Source organism: Phyllobates terribilis, unplaced genomic scaffold (assembly GCF_046119375.1).
Source record: "Phyllobates terribilis strain yellow unplaced genomic scaffold, ASM4611937v1 Scaffold_7__3_contigs__length_470593459, whole genome shotgun sequence".
Lineage (NCBI taxonomy): Eukaryota > Metazoa > Chordata > Amphibia > Anura > Dendrobatidae > Phyllobates > Phyllobates terribilis.
The window spans coordinates 234,527,364-234,542,868 of record NW_027362767.1 but is presented as its reverse complement, the minus strand read 5'-3'; the positions used below and the strand labels follow the sequence as shown (position 1 = coordinate 234,542,868).

At 41.5% G+C, this 15,505-nt stretch overlaps 1 protein-coding gene across 3 annotated transcripts in view; it reads left to right on the top strand.

Moving 5' to 3' along the window:
• Positions 1–15,505, top strand: part of L1CAM (L1 cell adhesion molecule) — a 242,046-nt gene that overhangs the window by 190,326 nt on the left and 36,215 nt on the right. For all 3 annotated transcript variants that reach the window (XM_073639824.1, XM_073639823.1, XM_073639825.1), the window contains exons 6-18: positions 617–787; positions 1,300–1,411; positions 2,360–2,544; positions 3,466–3,597; positions 3,914–4,057; positions 4,746–4,857; positions 5,404–5,570; positions 6,734–6,893; positions 8,909–9,033; positions 9,355–9,456; positions 10,115–10,312; positions 10,417–10,487; positions 13,390–13,612. In XM_073639824.1, coding sequence (XP_073495925.1) covers positions 617–787; positions 1,300–1,411; positions 2,360–2,544; positions 3,466–3,597; positions 3,914–4,057; positions 4,746–4,857; positions 5,404–5,570; positions 6,734–6,893; positions 8,909–9,033; positions 9,355–9,456; positions 10,115–10,312; positions 10,417–10,487; positions 13,390–13,612 — 1,902 coding nt within the window. The remainder of the gene's footprint in view (positions 1–616; positions 788–1,299; positions 1,412–2,359; positions 2,545–3,465; positions 3,598–3,913; positions 4,058–4,745; positions 4,858–5,403; positions 5,571–6,733; positions 6,894–8,908; positions 9,034–9,354; positions 9,457–10,114; positions 10,313–10,416; positions 10,488–13,389; positions 13,613–15,505) is intronic.

Sequence of the window (15,505 nt, the reverse complement as noted above, 5' to 3'; positions counted from 1 at the left end):
ATCAATGCTGAGGCCAGTCATTGGCTGCAGTTGTCACGTGAATGATGCATAGGTTGTCATTAGGTCCAATGCCAGCGGGGACCATAGCACAAAGCACTGGAGTGGTGTGGATTCAAAGATTAAGTAATTCTTGCACTTAGATACAGATAAAGTATGATGGCACTCCCCACTCATTGCAATCCTCCTTTTTTAATTTATGCTCTCCGCTGATAAAACAACATGTTCTTTAGTAGGGGAGAGATCTGGCATCCAGAAGTGAGACAACAACTCATTACTTGGTGCCAACTATCTCTGCTGCCATAAAATGTGCTACGTTACAAGTTGAGAGCATTAAAAAAGGAGGATTGAAATGAGTGGTGAGTGCCATCGTGCATCGTATATAATTGGATCTTTCACCATCCCTGGATATGTGAAGGAACGGAAGTCGGTAGCCAATTAGATTTATATAGCAGCGCCGGTGAACTCTGCATTGATGTGATTTCTTTGGCTAGATGTAAGTAATGCATATTTTGTTATCTTATATCACTCTCACCCACCGAGACTAAAACTGTAAATTGTCCAATGCCCCGTGTCTCATCAATGTATTTTTGTCATATGTTCCTTTCTTTCGCCTCAGCTCTGTTACATATAATTCAGGATGATCGTGTCTCTATGGGCATGAATGGAAACCTCTACTTCTCCAACGTGAAGGAAACAGATCAGCATCCCGACTACATGTGCCATGTCCAGTTTGAAGGAGCCCGAACCATTATGCAGAAGGAACCCATTGAACTCAAAGTCTCTCGCTGTAAGATTCCCCCTTATGGGATTTGCCATAAATTTGTGATCAATTGGGACCCCCCTCGATTCCCACATTAGGGCTACATTCCCTTTTAAGCTTTCTCTGCACAGATTTAATGGGGCTATGCTGCAGTTCCATACAGTTCCATACAGATCGAGTGGCTGCCGCCACTTCTCAAAATCATTGGGTATCCAAAAGGTCACCCAAAAAAATTGCACATTGTAGCCGATATTCCATCACTTAACGAGATGGAAAAAACCCTTTAAATGCATAAAATCTGTGTATCCCATCCTCCACTTTTTAGGCTATTGAGTAAATTTTGAAGGAAATTGGAATGTGTTAAAATTATGTTGATCCAATGATCTGACTGATCAGTAGGGGTGGAAGGATGGTTCTCTCTACGGTAAATTATTATTAGTCTTTCACAGATTTTTTAGCTTTCTTTTGGGATTGTAAATATAAAAGGTAGAAGAACTTGATGGAGATGACATAATTAATTTCATATTTTCTTCTGACAGCTAATTCTGTGAAGTTCCGTAAGCCCAGAATGATGATGCCGTCGGGTAGCATAAGTCATCACTTGGCCTTGCGAGGCGATCCTCTACAGCTTGAGTGCATCTCTGAAGGACTGTGAGTTTGGTGATTTGTTCCTTCGTATATTGAGATTTTATATATTCCATTAATCATTAATCTGATATCATGGAAGGGAAACTCCAATGAAGACACATTGGTTTCTTGTAACACGCCCATACTGCCAAGGGCAGACATAGAGGAGAGTGGGCTCTATGGCAAGAACAAAAAAAGACCTCTCTTGGTGGTCATTGGTGTCCTCATCCTAAACTGATATCGGGACTGTTCGGTACTGGTTGACCTTTTTACCAATCTCCTTGAAAACAAGAACGCCTTGTGGCCTTCCGGCTACTTTTAGCCTCCATTATCTGCTAATGGGTTCATACTAAAGGTCCTCATAAAAATTACCCGAACCCTCCGATATCAGTGGATTTGGTCAAAAGTCTTATGTGTATGGAGTCCCTCAACTCTTGCTGCAACAGATGATGTCGGGAGAGAGATGAACTGGCCTGTTGGATTTCTAATGGCCAATCCTTTTATTCTCCGGGATATAAGCCGAGCATTTGTATGTATGAGGGATCGCTCATTTGTCTATATGGTAGCCTTAGGGCAATTTACTTGCCAACAATTCCAGGACAGTCCCACAAACCAGACCACAAAAGGTTTAGCAATTTCCCACCCAAGACCTTTTTAGTGGTGTTCTTCTACTTCCTTTCATGGTCTTAGCCCATTTTGGGGGATGATATCTACAATGTGTCCTATTGGGAATGTTTAGCCAAGGCCCTCATTTTGTCTTTTTTTCTATAGCCTCCATTTTTTGTGGGTTTTCAATTAAAATAATATTGCTAGAAACAGGATGTATGGCAATTCCAAACACAACCAATGACCCATAGTGTCGCTGCTCCTAGGAAAAAAAGATTTTTTTGCAAGGTTAGGTTGAATGTGTTATCTAATGACAATAGTTATATGTTCTGTATTTCTTGACTTCATATTGTTCACTTTGTACAGCCCAACCCCAGAAAATAAGTGGATAGCTAATACTGGAAATGGGGGTCTAAACCGTTTCCGTATCGACGACTATAAGAAGACTCTTTTTTTCGAAAGCGTTCTAGAAGAGGATGATGGAGAATATGAATGCATTTCCAATAACACGGAAGGCGAAGTGAGACATAAATACATTGTCCGAGTGGAGTGTGAGTTATTCAGTTATAAAGTCGTTTGTTTTCCCAGCAGCTCCTCCAGAGGGCAAATGAAGTATTACACATTGCCCATTAATAAGAATCAGACAGCAGGTTTTTGCTATGTAATCTGACAGCAGCATAATGTAGAGGCAGAGACGCTGATTCCACTGATTTGTCACTTACCAGGCTTTGTTTTGCTGTTTTAATAAAATCAGTATTTTATCAGCAGGAGATTATCACTAGAGGACTAGGTGTCTCGTGACTACTGGTCCAACCACACCCCCCACCACTGATTGGTAGGTTCATGCCTGTACGTGCCAATCAGTGCTGTGGGCGGGGTTATACACAGTTCAGTATTCAGAGCTCTGCTAGATCTGGAGCAGAGAAAACTGTGATTGTATCACAACTGCTGGATCCAGTAAACTAAGTGACACATCACTTGAATCAGGGTCTCTGCCCCTACATCATGCTGCTCTCGGATTACACAGCAAAAACCTGCGGACAGATTCCCTTTAAAAGGAGTGCAAGACACTCTTCGTAGCATCACTCTCTTGGGGATAATAGGTGATCATGACTTGGGGCCCCTCTATTAACTTAGGTCCACTTCTGGATTGTGCTCAGCACAGTAGAGCATTTCCCGTGTCACCAACTGAGTGAGAAGGGGGCTGGCTCATTTCAGTAGCTAATGAAGGGGGATGTCTTAGCTACGAAAGTGAGCCAAGAAAGGCTCTCCTATATTGTGCACAGGCCGAAAGTGGACCTGTCAGTACCCAGAGAGGAGCAATTTCTTGGGATTGTGGCATCTTTGGTAATCAAAGTGTAGTAATATGTTGTATCATTTGCTATTTTATGCAAAGTTATCTAGTAGTTTGGTATTATCTGCTTATACCTTAGCAGTTTCAAGTTTAATAATTATCCAATTGTCCTTTTTAGCTGCTCCATTCTGGATCAACAGGCCGAAAGATGAAATCCGAGGTCCAGGAGAGCATGTTAAATTTACTTGTGAGGTTGAAGGAAAACCCAAGCCTAAAATAATCTGGAAAATAAATGGAGAACCCCTAACGGGTATGTAGAAGGCTGCTGTCTACCTTCTTGTAGTTTGGCAAATGTTGGCGGTACGCATCATAGATGTTAGATAGTGATTAGACCTAGGAAACACTTTCATCCACAAGAGACCTGTAAATGTGCACCCTTGGATCTTCCATGCATTTTGGTCAAGGTAGGGGTTATGGTAGACCAGTAGAGTAGTATGGACCCGGTTGGAAAGTCAGAAAAGTAGGCTAAAGGAGCCACTTGTGAATGCCCGTGTAGACATGTAGAGAGACACAAGAAATTGATTGATTTCTCACGTTTTCATTGAAAAATTTCTCCTTTTTTACAGCCGCAGATCTGGGTCCAAATCGTAAAATGGATGCTGGAAGTTTAATATTACAGAACCTGAGGACAAGCGACACAGCGGTGGTCCAGTGCGAGGCGCGGAATAAACATGGACACATACTAGAGAACGCTTATATCTATGTTGTCGGTAAGTCTTCTGGAGTCAGGACCACACAATATAGCACAGTTCATCTATGGGTCCTCCTGTCATTCTCTAATTGATATTGTTCTGCAACACCCAGCATTTCATCACAGTCAGAAGCTGGTGGACATGCTGGGAGTTGTCTTTTTCCAATATATGCCTATGAGTTTGTTGAGTTTGGGTCAGAAGACCTGTGACCGGACTGGACTTTACGATCTGTACTCGGACCTTTTTACAATAGATAGAACAAGTTACCACCTATCCAAAAGATAGGTCGACGCTTGCTGATCGTTGGGAGTCTCAAAGATGGAACCCCCACTGATTCTGAAGACTGTGCCCCATCCGAATAGAGCATGGACGTCAGCTAAATTCAGATATGGTGGGGTCCAGGCTCTGGATTGGTGACAACTTGTTGGAAAGGCCTCTTTAAAAAGCAAGGTGGGGAAGGGACTTCTCTTGTCCTCTTCTATTGCTACAGACAGGATTTGACTTTCATAAAAATATACATAAATTCTATTTCTAATTCCTTGCCTTCTTTACTCCTTTTCTAGCTACTAGGAAATGGTAGGTTCTAGGATGCAGCAATGTTTTTGGGGGTTAATGCATGCACTTTTTTTCTCACAACTGGGTTTTCCCATGGCTTTTGTGTGTTATGTTATGTATATCCCTAATGGTCATACTTTTCTTCCTACAGAACTTGCCCCAGTTATCCTGACCCCGGATAGAATGAATTACTCAACCGTGGAGAACACTAATGTTTTCTTACATTGCAAATTTTTTGGTTCTCCTACTCCAGTCACTCACTGGTACGTACTGTATTTGTAACCAGCCACAGCCACTAAACTCCAATTTCTTCCAACCTTTGGGCCAAGTCCGCCATTCACGGTCCGAGCACAGCCCACGAAGTCCAGACCTGCCGCTGTCTCCTGAATTGAAATCAACAGCTTCGTATATGCCTATGAGTTTGGGTCAGGAGATCCGTTGCCGGTCTGGACTTTGCAGACTCCACTCAGACCTTCAATGTCGGATGTGTGATACCAGCTTTGACCGTACACCTAGAACTTAGGTCATTAAATGGGTCTGTCAACTCTTTGCTAACCAATCTGATCGTCTTTCCGAGATATCTAAATATTTGCAATAATTTTATTTTAGTTTTTTTTCAAAAAGGAAAATAAAAAAACTTTGCAAATATTCTTTATGGAAAAACAAACTTTGGACTGTTTCCATATAGACCTGGGTGTTCCCTTGCTTAAAATCATTGGTAAAGTTGCATTGGGATGATCAAAATGGTTGTAAATAGGGACTTAGCCTTAAATTGACTATTTAGTTATAGGCTTACCTTATATTTGCAGGTACGACAGGGATATGAGGTCAGTGGTGATGAGGGATAGTTTTGACATCCTCACTAATGGCAGCATGGAAATCTCAGACGTGACCATTGAAGATGAAGGTCTCTACTACTGCACGGCCTCCAACAGCCAGGGCAACATAACCATCTCTGCCTATTTAGATGTCAGAAGTAAGTTTTTATGGTTGGAAAGTTTTCTACAACCCATGGTCAGATCTTAGAGTCATGTAGACACAAATAGTTCTTGGGTGAGCCATCATTTCTTCCTCTTCTTGTCCTCATCATGACCCACTTCTCCATGCCTGCTCACTCTAGCCCGACTTCTTGCTGCAACAAGACCTCAAAGGTCACTGTGCATTGCTCTTCGTGACGTCAAGTATGTTCGACACGCAGTGGCCTCTGAGGCCTGGTTGCAGTTGAAAGTCTTGGGCTTGAGTGAACAAGTGAACAGGCTGAAACAACAACGGCAGAAAGAAGAAGCCCTGAGGAACGTACAGTGGGCAACATGCTGGGATTTCTAGCTGTGACCAGGCCTTGGAGGTCAACCTCCGAGGCCTGGTCGGAGCCAGAAGTCCCCGGCCTAGAGTGAACAGGCCGGGAGATGCAGCTTGACACAGAGGTAAAAAAGAGCTGGCTCTGAGGATACGACAATGAGGTGACTATTACTGGCCATCTACAGTTCAGCAAAATGGCGGCTGGATGGCAATTCATACTGTCAACTTGGGCAGAGCCACCAAACTCGCTGGCTGCAAAACTTTAAAAACTCTGTGCACATAGCCAGGGGCTATATGCACATGGAGTCTTTTTGCAGACTTTTGGGGGGCAGAAACTCAGCAGAATATCCAAAGTTTTGAGAAGTTTTAAGTTTTTGAAGTATCCACTTAGTTTCTGCTCCAAAGACAGCTTGGAAAACTCAATTAGCACATAGAGAGGAAACGCTAAGTTTTTCAAGAGTTTTGGAGAAGGATTTGGAAAGATTCTTCTCCATTTCTGCTCTAAAAACTCAGTGTGCACCTAGCCTAGGAACTAAGGAGTCTTTCAAGGAGTTTTTGAAGCAGAAACCATGTGTAAATTGACATTGAGTTTTTCGATGCGTTTTAGGAGCAGAAACTGAGCAGAAACTCTCCAAATTTTTCTTCAGATTTCAAAACTCCTCACAAACTTGGAGTTTCTGCTCTGAAAGCTCAGCAAAAAGACATACCCTTGCTCTGGAGGGGGGTGCATTTTTTTGAAACTCCTCAATTGGGCGCCAAAAAAATCATTAAAGTAAAAGTTCTAGATACCCCCATATCTCTTATTTTACCAGTTTACATTGTCATTGTCTCTCTCCACAGATGCCACTAAGATAATCACTCCTCCGGAGACCCAGCGAGTGAGAAAGGGCGGAAAAGCCACTTTTGAGTGTATTCCTGTATTTGACCCCAGGATGGAAAATAAAGGAGTGGAATGGAAGAAGGATGGCATGGAGGTTATAGAAGATGCTGCAGATGACAAGTAAGAGGGACTTTGATGGTGGAATCCGATTTTGTCGCTATTGTGATATTATATCTGCCGCCTTTTATATCGTAATCATTATTTGGGGTGAGAATAGAACATAGTTATATGAAAAAGTTTGGGCACCCCTATTAATCTTAAGCTTAATGTTTTATAAAAATTGGTATTTTTGCAACAGATATTTCAGTTTGATATATGTAATAACTGTTGGACACAGTAATGTTTCTGCCTTGAAATGAGGTTTATTGTACTAACAGAAAATGTGCAATCTGCATTCAAACTAAATTTGACAGGTGCATAAGTATGGGCACCTCACCAGAAAAGTGACATTAATATTTAGTAGATCCTCCTTTTGCAAAAATAACAGCCTCTAGTCGCTTCCTGTAGCTTTTAATGAGTTCCTGGATCCTGGATGAAGGTATTTTTGACCATTCCTCTTTACAAAACAATTCCAGTTCAGTTAAGTTTGATGGTCGCCGAGCATGGACAGCCCTCTTCAAATGATCCCACAGATGTTCAATGATATTCAGGTCTGGAGACTGGGATGGCCATTCCAGAACATTGTAATTGTTGCTCTGCATGAATGCCTGAGTAGATTTGGAGCGGTGTTTTGGATCATTGTCTTGCTGAAAGATCCATCCCCTGCGTAACTTCAACTTTGTCACTGATTCTTGAACATTATTGTCAAGAATCTGCTGATACTGAGTGGAATCCATGCGTCCCTCAACTTTAACAAGATTCCCGGTGCCGGCATTGGCCACACAGCCCCAAAGCATGATGGAACCTCCACCAAATTTTAATGTGGGTAACAAGTGTTTTTCTTGGACTGCTGTTTTTTTTTTCCGCCATGCATAACGCCTTTTTGTATGACCAAACAACTCAATCTTGGCTTCATCAGCCCACAGGACCTTCATCCAAAAAGAAATTGGCTTCTCCAAATGTGCTTTTGCATACCTCAGCCGACTCTGTTTGTGGCGTGCTTGCAGAAACAGCTTCTTTCGCATCACTCTCCCATACAGCTTCTCCTTGTGCAAAGTGCGTTGTATAGTTGACCGATGCACAGTGACACCATCTGCAGCAAGTTGATGCTGCAGCTCTCTGGAGGTGGTCTGAGGATTGTCCTTGACTGATCTCACCATTCTTCTTCTCTGCCTTTCTGATGTTTTTCTTGGCCTGCCACTTCTGGCCTTAACAATAACTGTCCCTGTGTTCTTCCATTTCCTTACTATGTTCCTCACAGTGGAAACTGACAGGTTAAATCGCTGAGACCGCTTTTTGTATCCTTCCCCTTAACAATTAGGTTGAATAGTCTTTGTTTTCAGATCATTTGACAGTTGTTTTGAGGAGCCCATGATGCCACTCTTCAGAGGAGATTCAAACAGGAGAACAACTTGCAAGTGGCCACTTTAAGTAGCTTTTCTCATGATTGCATATACCTGGCTATGAAGTTCAAAGCTCAATGAGGTTACAAAACCCAAAAAAGTGCTTTAGTAAGTCAGTAAAAAGTAGGTAGGAGTATTTAAAACAAGAAAATGATAAGGGTGCCCATACTTATGTACCTGTCAAATTTTGTTTGAATGCAGATTGCACATTTTCTGTTAGTACAATAAACCTCATTTCAAGGCAGAAACATTACTGTGTCCAACAGTTATTACATATATCAAACTGAAATAGCTGTTGCAAAAACACCAATTTTTATAAAACATTAAGCTTAAGATTAATAGGGGTGCCCAAACTTTTTCATATAACTGTAAAAGGGAACCTGTCGAATTGTACAAGCAGTTTTATCAGAAGCTGAGCACACTGATAATATGGCTCTTGGGAAAAGATTTTGGATAAGTTGTATTTTGTGTACTTTAATCCCTGCTAATTCTATGGTTAGGAGTCCAGTGGGCGGTCATACAAGAAATGCTGTTAATAGGACCGCCCACCGGACTCTTAAGTGTAGAAAAAACATGATATTTAGAGCTCGGTCTCCTAACAAGTTCCCACAGAATTTTGTTTTGTCTTTACAGGTATTATATTGAGGACTATGCTCTGAGTATAGCAAACGTACAAGAAGATGACCAGGGGGTGTACACCTGTGTGGCCCGTAGTGAACTGGACGCGGTAGAGAAAACTGCGGTTCTTGTGATGATTGGTCAGTATATAGAGGGGAATTAAGAGGAAATCCAACTAGTCATGTAAGAAATGCTTGTCGGTGGGAATATATCTGCTCCGTACTTAGATTACTATATGGCGGCACTTATAAAATGTGTCGCCATACGAGCTCAATCAGAACAGATGGCTCCGCTGAGAGCACGATGCCTGCCTTTTAACCTAATGACACTTCCAGATGTGAATCTTTTTTCAAGGTTTTGAAATTATTGTATATTACTATTATTTTTGTACTTTAAAAAAAAATATCAAAAATTGAACGTAAATTTTTTCACTAATATTATTTTTCATTTATTTTACTAAGATCTTCCAGAACCTGCCTATGACTTGGAGCTTTCGGATCGTCGGGAAACAAGTGTCATCCTCACGTGGACCCCAGGAGAAGACAATAATAGTCCCATTGATGGTAAAAACCCTCCAGTAGAACCTGCTCTCGCATTCACCTGTTTATTATTTATTCTCTTGATTTACAGACTTTTTCTTATGTAATTAAAGGGAATGTGCCAGTAAGATCACCCCTCGTAAGTTGTCTATATGGGCACGTAGGTCATAGGAAGCTGAATAAAATGATACCTTGATATCTCAGATCCGATGTTTTATTCCAGAGAAATCCACATTTTTCTTCATATGTAAATGAGCTGTTAAGATCTATGGGCGGGGCATAGATCTCCCTGAGAATCTGCCTCCAGAGCATATTATGAATGAAAGGGGGGCATTACCAGTATGAGACATGTAATGACTGACAGTCTGCTCTCCTGATCTCACACTGGTAACATTCTCTTTAATTTAAAATAAGCTCTGGAGGCAGATTCTCAGGGAGATCTATGTCCCGCCCATAGATCTTAAGAGCTCATTTACATATTAAGAAAAACGTGGATTTCTCTGGAATAAAACATCGGATCGCAGATATTAAGGTATCATTTTATTCAGCTTCCTATGACCTGCCTTCCCATATAGATGGCTTAAGAGGATTGATCCTACTGACAGATGCCCTATAATAGTACAGAGCTTTGATCCTATTGATACATTTTGTTCCTCTCACATGGTCCCTTTTTGTCACCTAGAGTTCATCATAGAGTTTGAAGAAGACAACTTTGAGCCCGGGATATGGCATGAGCTAACGCGAGTGGATGGAGATGAGAACACAGCCCGCCTGAACCTCTCTCCCTACGTCAACTACCAGTTCCGAGTTATTGCTGTAAATGAGCTTGGACCCAGCAATGGGAGCAAATCATCTGATCGGGTCAAGACACCCGAAGCAGGTGATAAAGAAGGGAGAGCAATCAGGAAAATGAACAAATAAAAATGTATTATTTTACATTTTCTGTATTAACTTATATTTTTGTGTTTATTTTTTTGATCATAGTGCCCACCAGGAATCCCACCGATGTCCGAGGCGAGGGCACAGAACCACACAACATGAAGATCACTTGGAAGGTAAATCGGTATCACGAAAATGGAAGATGGTACAGTAACATTGGACGTCCTAACTTAAAGGGGTTGTATGATTGCACCCCCCATCCAAAAAAAAAATAATTGCATGTTTTTACAGAAACAGCACCACCCGTGAATGGTGCAGAACTTCCATACCACACGTGACCTGTAAACAAGAGTGGCTCTGTTTCTGAAAATAATCAAGCATTTTTATTAAATCTTTATTTCAAGGGTGCTAGTCTATTGAGACTTCCAACCTAGAGGTATATATACTGTACAGTTGAAATCAGAAGTTTACATACACTATATAAAAAGACACATCTGCATGTTTTTCTCAATATCTGACATGAAATCAGAATAAACGTTTCCCATTTTAGGTCAGTTAGGATTACCATCATTTTTAATATTCGCCAAATGCCAGAATAATGAGAGAAAGAGAGAATGTTTTAAGGCATTTTTATTACTTACTGCAAAGTCAAAAGTTTACATACACTAAGATTACTATGCCTTTAAACAATCCTGGACTGCCCATATGATGATGTCATGTGTTTGGAAACTTCTGATGGGTTTTTGGCAACATCTGAGTTAATTAGAGACACACCTGTGGATGTATTTTAATGCACACCTGAAACACACTGCTTCTTTGTGTAGTATCATGGGAAAGTCTAAAGAAATCAGCCAAGATATCAGGAAGAGAATTGTGGACTTGCACAAGTCTGGCTCATCCTTGGGTACAATTTCAAGATACCTGAAAGTGCCTCGTTCATCTGTACAAACAATTATACGCAAGTACAAACAAGATGGGAATGTCCAGCCATCATACCGCTCAGGAAGGAGACGGGTTCTGTGTCCCAGAAATGAGCGTGTTTTGGTCCGACTTGTGCACATCAATCCAAAGACAAAAGCAAAAGACCTTGTGAAGATGATGGCGGAAGCTGGTAAGATTGTGTCAATAACCACAGTGAAACGAGTACTGTATCAACATGGGCTGAAAGGCCACTCTGCCAGAAAGAAGCCATTACTCCAAAGGAAACATAAAAAAGCCAAATTAATGTTTGCAAATGCACATAGGAACAAAGACCTTAATTTTTGGAGACATGTCCTGTGGTCTGATGAAACTAAAATTGAAATTTTTGGGCATAATGGAGGAAAAAGGGAGAAGCTTGGAAGCTTAAGAACACCATCCCAACTGTGAAACACGGGGGTGGCAGCATCGGGTTGTAGGGTTGTTTTGCTGCAGGAGGGACTGGTGCACTTCACAAAATAGATGGCATCATGAGAAAAGAAGATTATGTGGCAATACTGAAGCAACATCTCAAGATATTAGCCAGGAAGTTAAAGCTTGGGTGGAAATGGGTCTTCCAAATGGACAATGACCAGAAGCATACTGCCAAAATGGTAACAAGTGGCTTAAGGATAACAAAGTCCATGTTTTGGAGTGGCCATTACAAAGCCCTGATTTCAATCCTATTGAAATTTTATGGGCAAAGCTGAAAAGGCTGCGAGCAAGGCGACCTACAAACCTGGATCAGTTACACCAGTTTTGTCAGGAGGAATGGGCCCAAATTCCGCCCAACTATTGTGAGAAGCTTGTGGAAGGATATTGCAAACGTTTGACCCAAGTCATTCAGTTTAAGGGCAATGGTACCAAATACTAATGAAATGGATGGAAACTTTTGACTTTGCAGTAAGTAATAAAAATGCCTTAAAACATTCTCTCTCTCTCATTATTCTGGCTTTTGGCAAATATTAAAAATGATGGTAATCCTAATTGACCTAAAACGGGAAAGGTTTATTCTGATTTCATGTCAGATATTGAGAAAAACATGCAGATGTGTCTTTTTATATAGTATATGTATATATTCAGTGGGGAAAATAAGTATTTGATACGCTGCTGATTTTGCAAGTTTTCCCACCTACAAAGAATGCAGAGTAGTGTTATAACTACTATTATATGATAACACGTTATCCAAGCATGTTCACTCAACACTCATGGAGAGGTCTGTAATTTTTATCGTAGGTACACTTCACCTGTGAGAGACAGAATCTGAAAATAAAAACCGGAAAATCAGATTATATGATTTTTACATAATTAATTTGCATTTTATTGCATGATGTCTGAATGAGGTCTTAGGCCTTATTCAGACATCCGATGTTCTCTTATGCTATTTTTTTCATGAACAGCATTCATTCCTATGACAGTCTATGGGGCCATTCATGAAAGAGCAGAGACTTGTGCAATTTTGATCCGACGCTCAGATCAAAATGATCGGCAATGCAAGTCTAAGAGTCCATGAAAAAATTGGACAGTGCTCGGGTGACATCCCGATAGGAGAAAGTGGAGAAACTTTTTTATTTCTCCACGTAGGACAAAAACTGACTTTGGCCACAGTCTGATCAAACTCTGATCTAAATAATTGGCCCGTTTTTCTCGTACATGAGAAAAACTGACGCCTGAATGACACCTTACGCTACAAGCTCGTACTCTCCTTTCTCCCACCAGGTAAGCATTGCTTTACGCCCACCATGGGCCCCTACCCTTCCAGTTATTTAATTAGTTATTACCTTCCGCTTAGTAAGTGTTAAGTAGTAAGTAACTCACCTAAGGGTATGGCCAGACGGTGATGCTTTGACGGCTTTAAGCCCACCATGGGCTGATGCTTTGCCCGGATGTGGCCAGAAATGGACACAAGAGTAGGAAAGATCATAGTTCTGTGGCAGTTGGCCGTGGCGGTGGGTTGAGTCTTGGCTGCATACAACCGGCCTCATCGTCTGACCCAACGTAGAGGAGGGAGGTGGCTACCGAGTCTCTTTATGGAGACCAGATGTGTATGGAGTCTTATTGCTAATTCTTCATGGGAGAAAAAACATGCAAATTCCTTGACTAATGTAATTTTTTCCGTAGCCCATGAAAGGAATTGATTGGAATGGGCCTGGATTTGCATACATTGTGAGGTGGAGGCGGCAGAATCAGAATGAAGATTGGAAGGAAAAGACGGTCACAGAAAATGTTATCGTTGTGGAGGACACCAAGACATTTGTACCCTATGACATTAAAGTCCAGTCTGTAAATGACCTCGGCAAGGGTCCAGAGCCTAGACTCATCACTGGCTACTCAGGAGAAGACCGTAAGTGTCAATCATCTGCCGTGGGAATGTAAAATAAACATGCAACATGTTGTACAAAATTGGAAAAAAACAGAAATGACAGTGATACCATAAGAGAGTCATGACCAAGTAAGCCTAGAACCGTGGGCTGCAGCGGAGGATAGTACGAGCAGAGTAAGAGGCCACATAAGTGGTGGTGAAGTAAGATTGAAGGTGGTGAAGGGCGGATTATAAGATTGTATGAGCAAGTTGCTTTTCTAGGTCATTCTTCACTTTTTGAAGAGTAAAGAAGTGTCTGTTTTAAGAAGTGAATTCTGAATAAGCGGAGAAGCGCAGGAGAAGTTTTAGAAGCAAGAATGAGGAAAGAGGGGAAAGAGGAAAAGAATAGGGAATAAAAAGAAGTGTCTTTTTTGAGGAAGTGAATTCCAGAGAAGTGGAGCAGCGCAGGAGAAGTCTTAAATACAGTATTAAGACGGGAAATTGTAGGATATGAGAAGAGGGAAGGATGAATGTGGGAGAATAAAGAGAAGATGTCCAGGAGGGTCCAACCTGTAGAGGTGTTTCTTATTGATATACAGTATATACTTTAATATGTTCTCCCCGTGTTCGCGTGGGTTTCCTCCGGGTTCTCCAGTTTCCCGCCACATTCCAAAGACATACTGATAGGGAATGTAGATTGTGAGCCCCAATGGGGATATTGATGATGATAGCTGTGAACAGGGGTGGATTAAGAGTAGCAAGGGCCCCGGGCAGTTTAGAAGGCGCGGGCCCCCCCCCACCTGATTTATCACGTGACATGTCACATGATCCCCTGTGATAGATCATGTGATAGTTCACGGGAAATTAATTTGGCACAATATTAATTGTGCTGCCCCATCTGAGAGCAGCACAATATAGGGGCAGATACCCTGATTCCAGCGATGTGTCACTTTTTCAGCTGCTTGTTGTCATTTTGAGAAAATCACCGTTTTATCTGCTGCAGATCTAGCAGCTCTCTGAATGCTGCGCTCTGTATAGCCCCGCCCACACCACTGATTGGCAGCTTTCTGCCCATGCTCAGTGTACACAGAAATCTATTGATCAGTGATGGGGGTGGGGTCCTACAGAACTTACTAGTCATCTAGTGATAATTACCTTCTGACAAATCAATGATTTTATCAAAACAACACTAAGCAGCCCAGTAAGTGACACATTACTGGAATCAGTGCCTCTAACCCTACATTATGCTGCTCTCAGATTAGGTGGCAAAAACCTGATGACAGATTCCCTTTAAAGGAGCTGTAAACACAAAAAGGTTTGTATTAAAAAAAATACAAGCCATTTGTGAAATTAACTTTTTTTCATTGTTAATTCACATTAGACTGTATCTTCAACACTTTTGTCAGCAGGTCTTATTACAGACTCTGAATAGGGCAGCTCTCTCCCTCTCCCTCAGAAGAAAGTCACAGCATGGTTAAAAAACGGGATCTTTTATGATTTTCTCATAATAAATAAAAAAGGACATGCAAGTCCTCCAAACCATTTTCCGTTTCTGTATAGGGGAGGTCCTAAATCTTTCTTGTTCTTTAGTTGATCACATGTCAAAAAGGCAAAGCATTTACTATGAACTCGCCTAAAAAATTATACACTTGGAGAGTAATATCATCATCTGCATGTAAATATTCCTTGACTCTAAGGGCTCGCTCACACTGTCGTATAACACGGCCGAATGCTATGTGATGTTTTATCGGATAGGACTCGGCCCTATGTTATACTATGGGACAGTGCAGATTTGCGATTATCGGCATGAGAAAATAATCTCATTCGATATTCGGACCATGTGCACCCATACAAGTCTATGGGTGCACGTAAAACATTGGACTGCACTCGGATGTCATCCAAGTGCAGTCCGATGAACACTCACAGAGACTATGG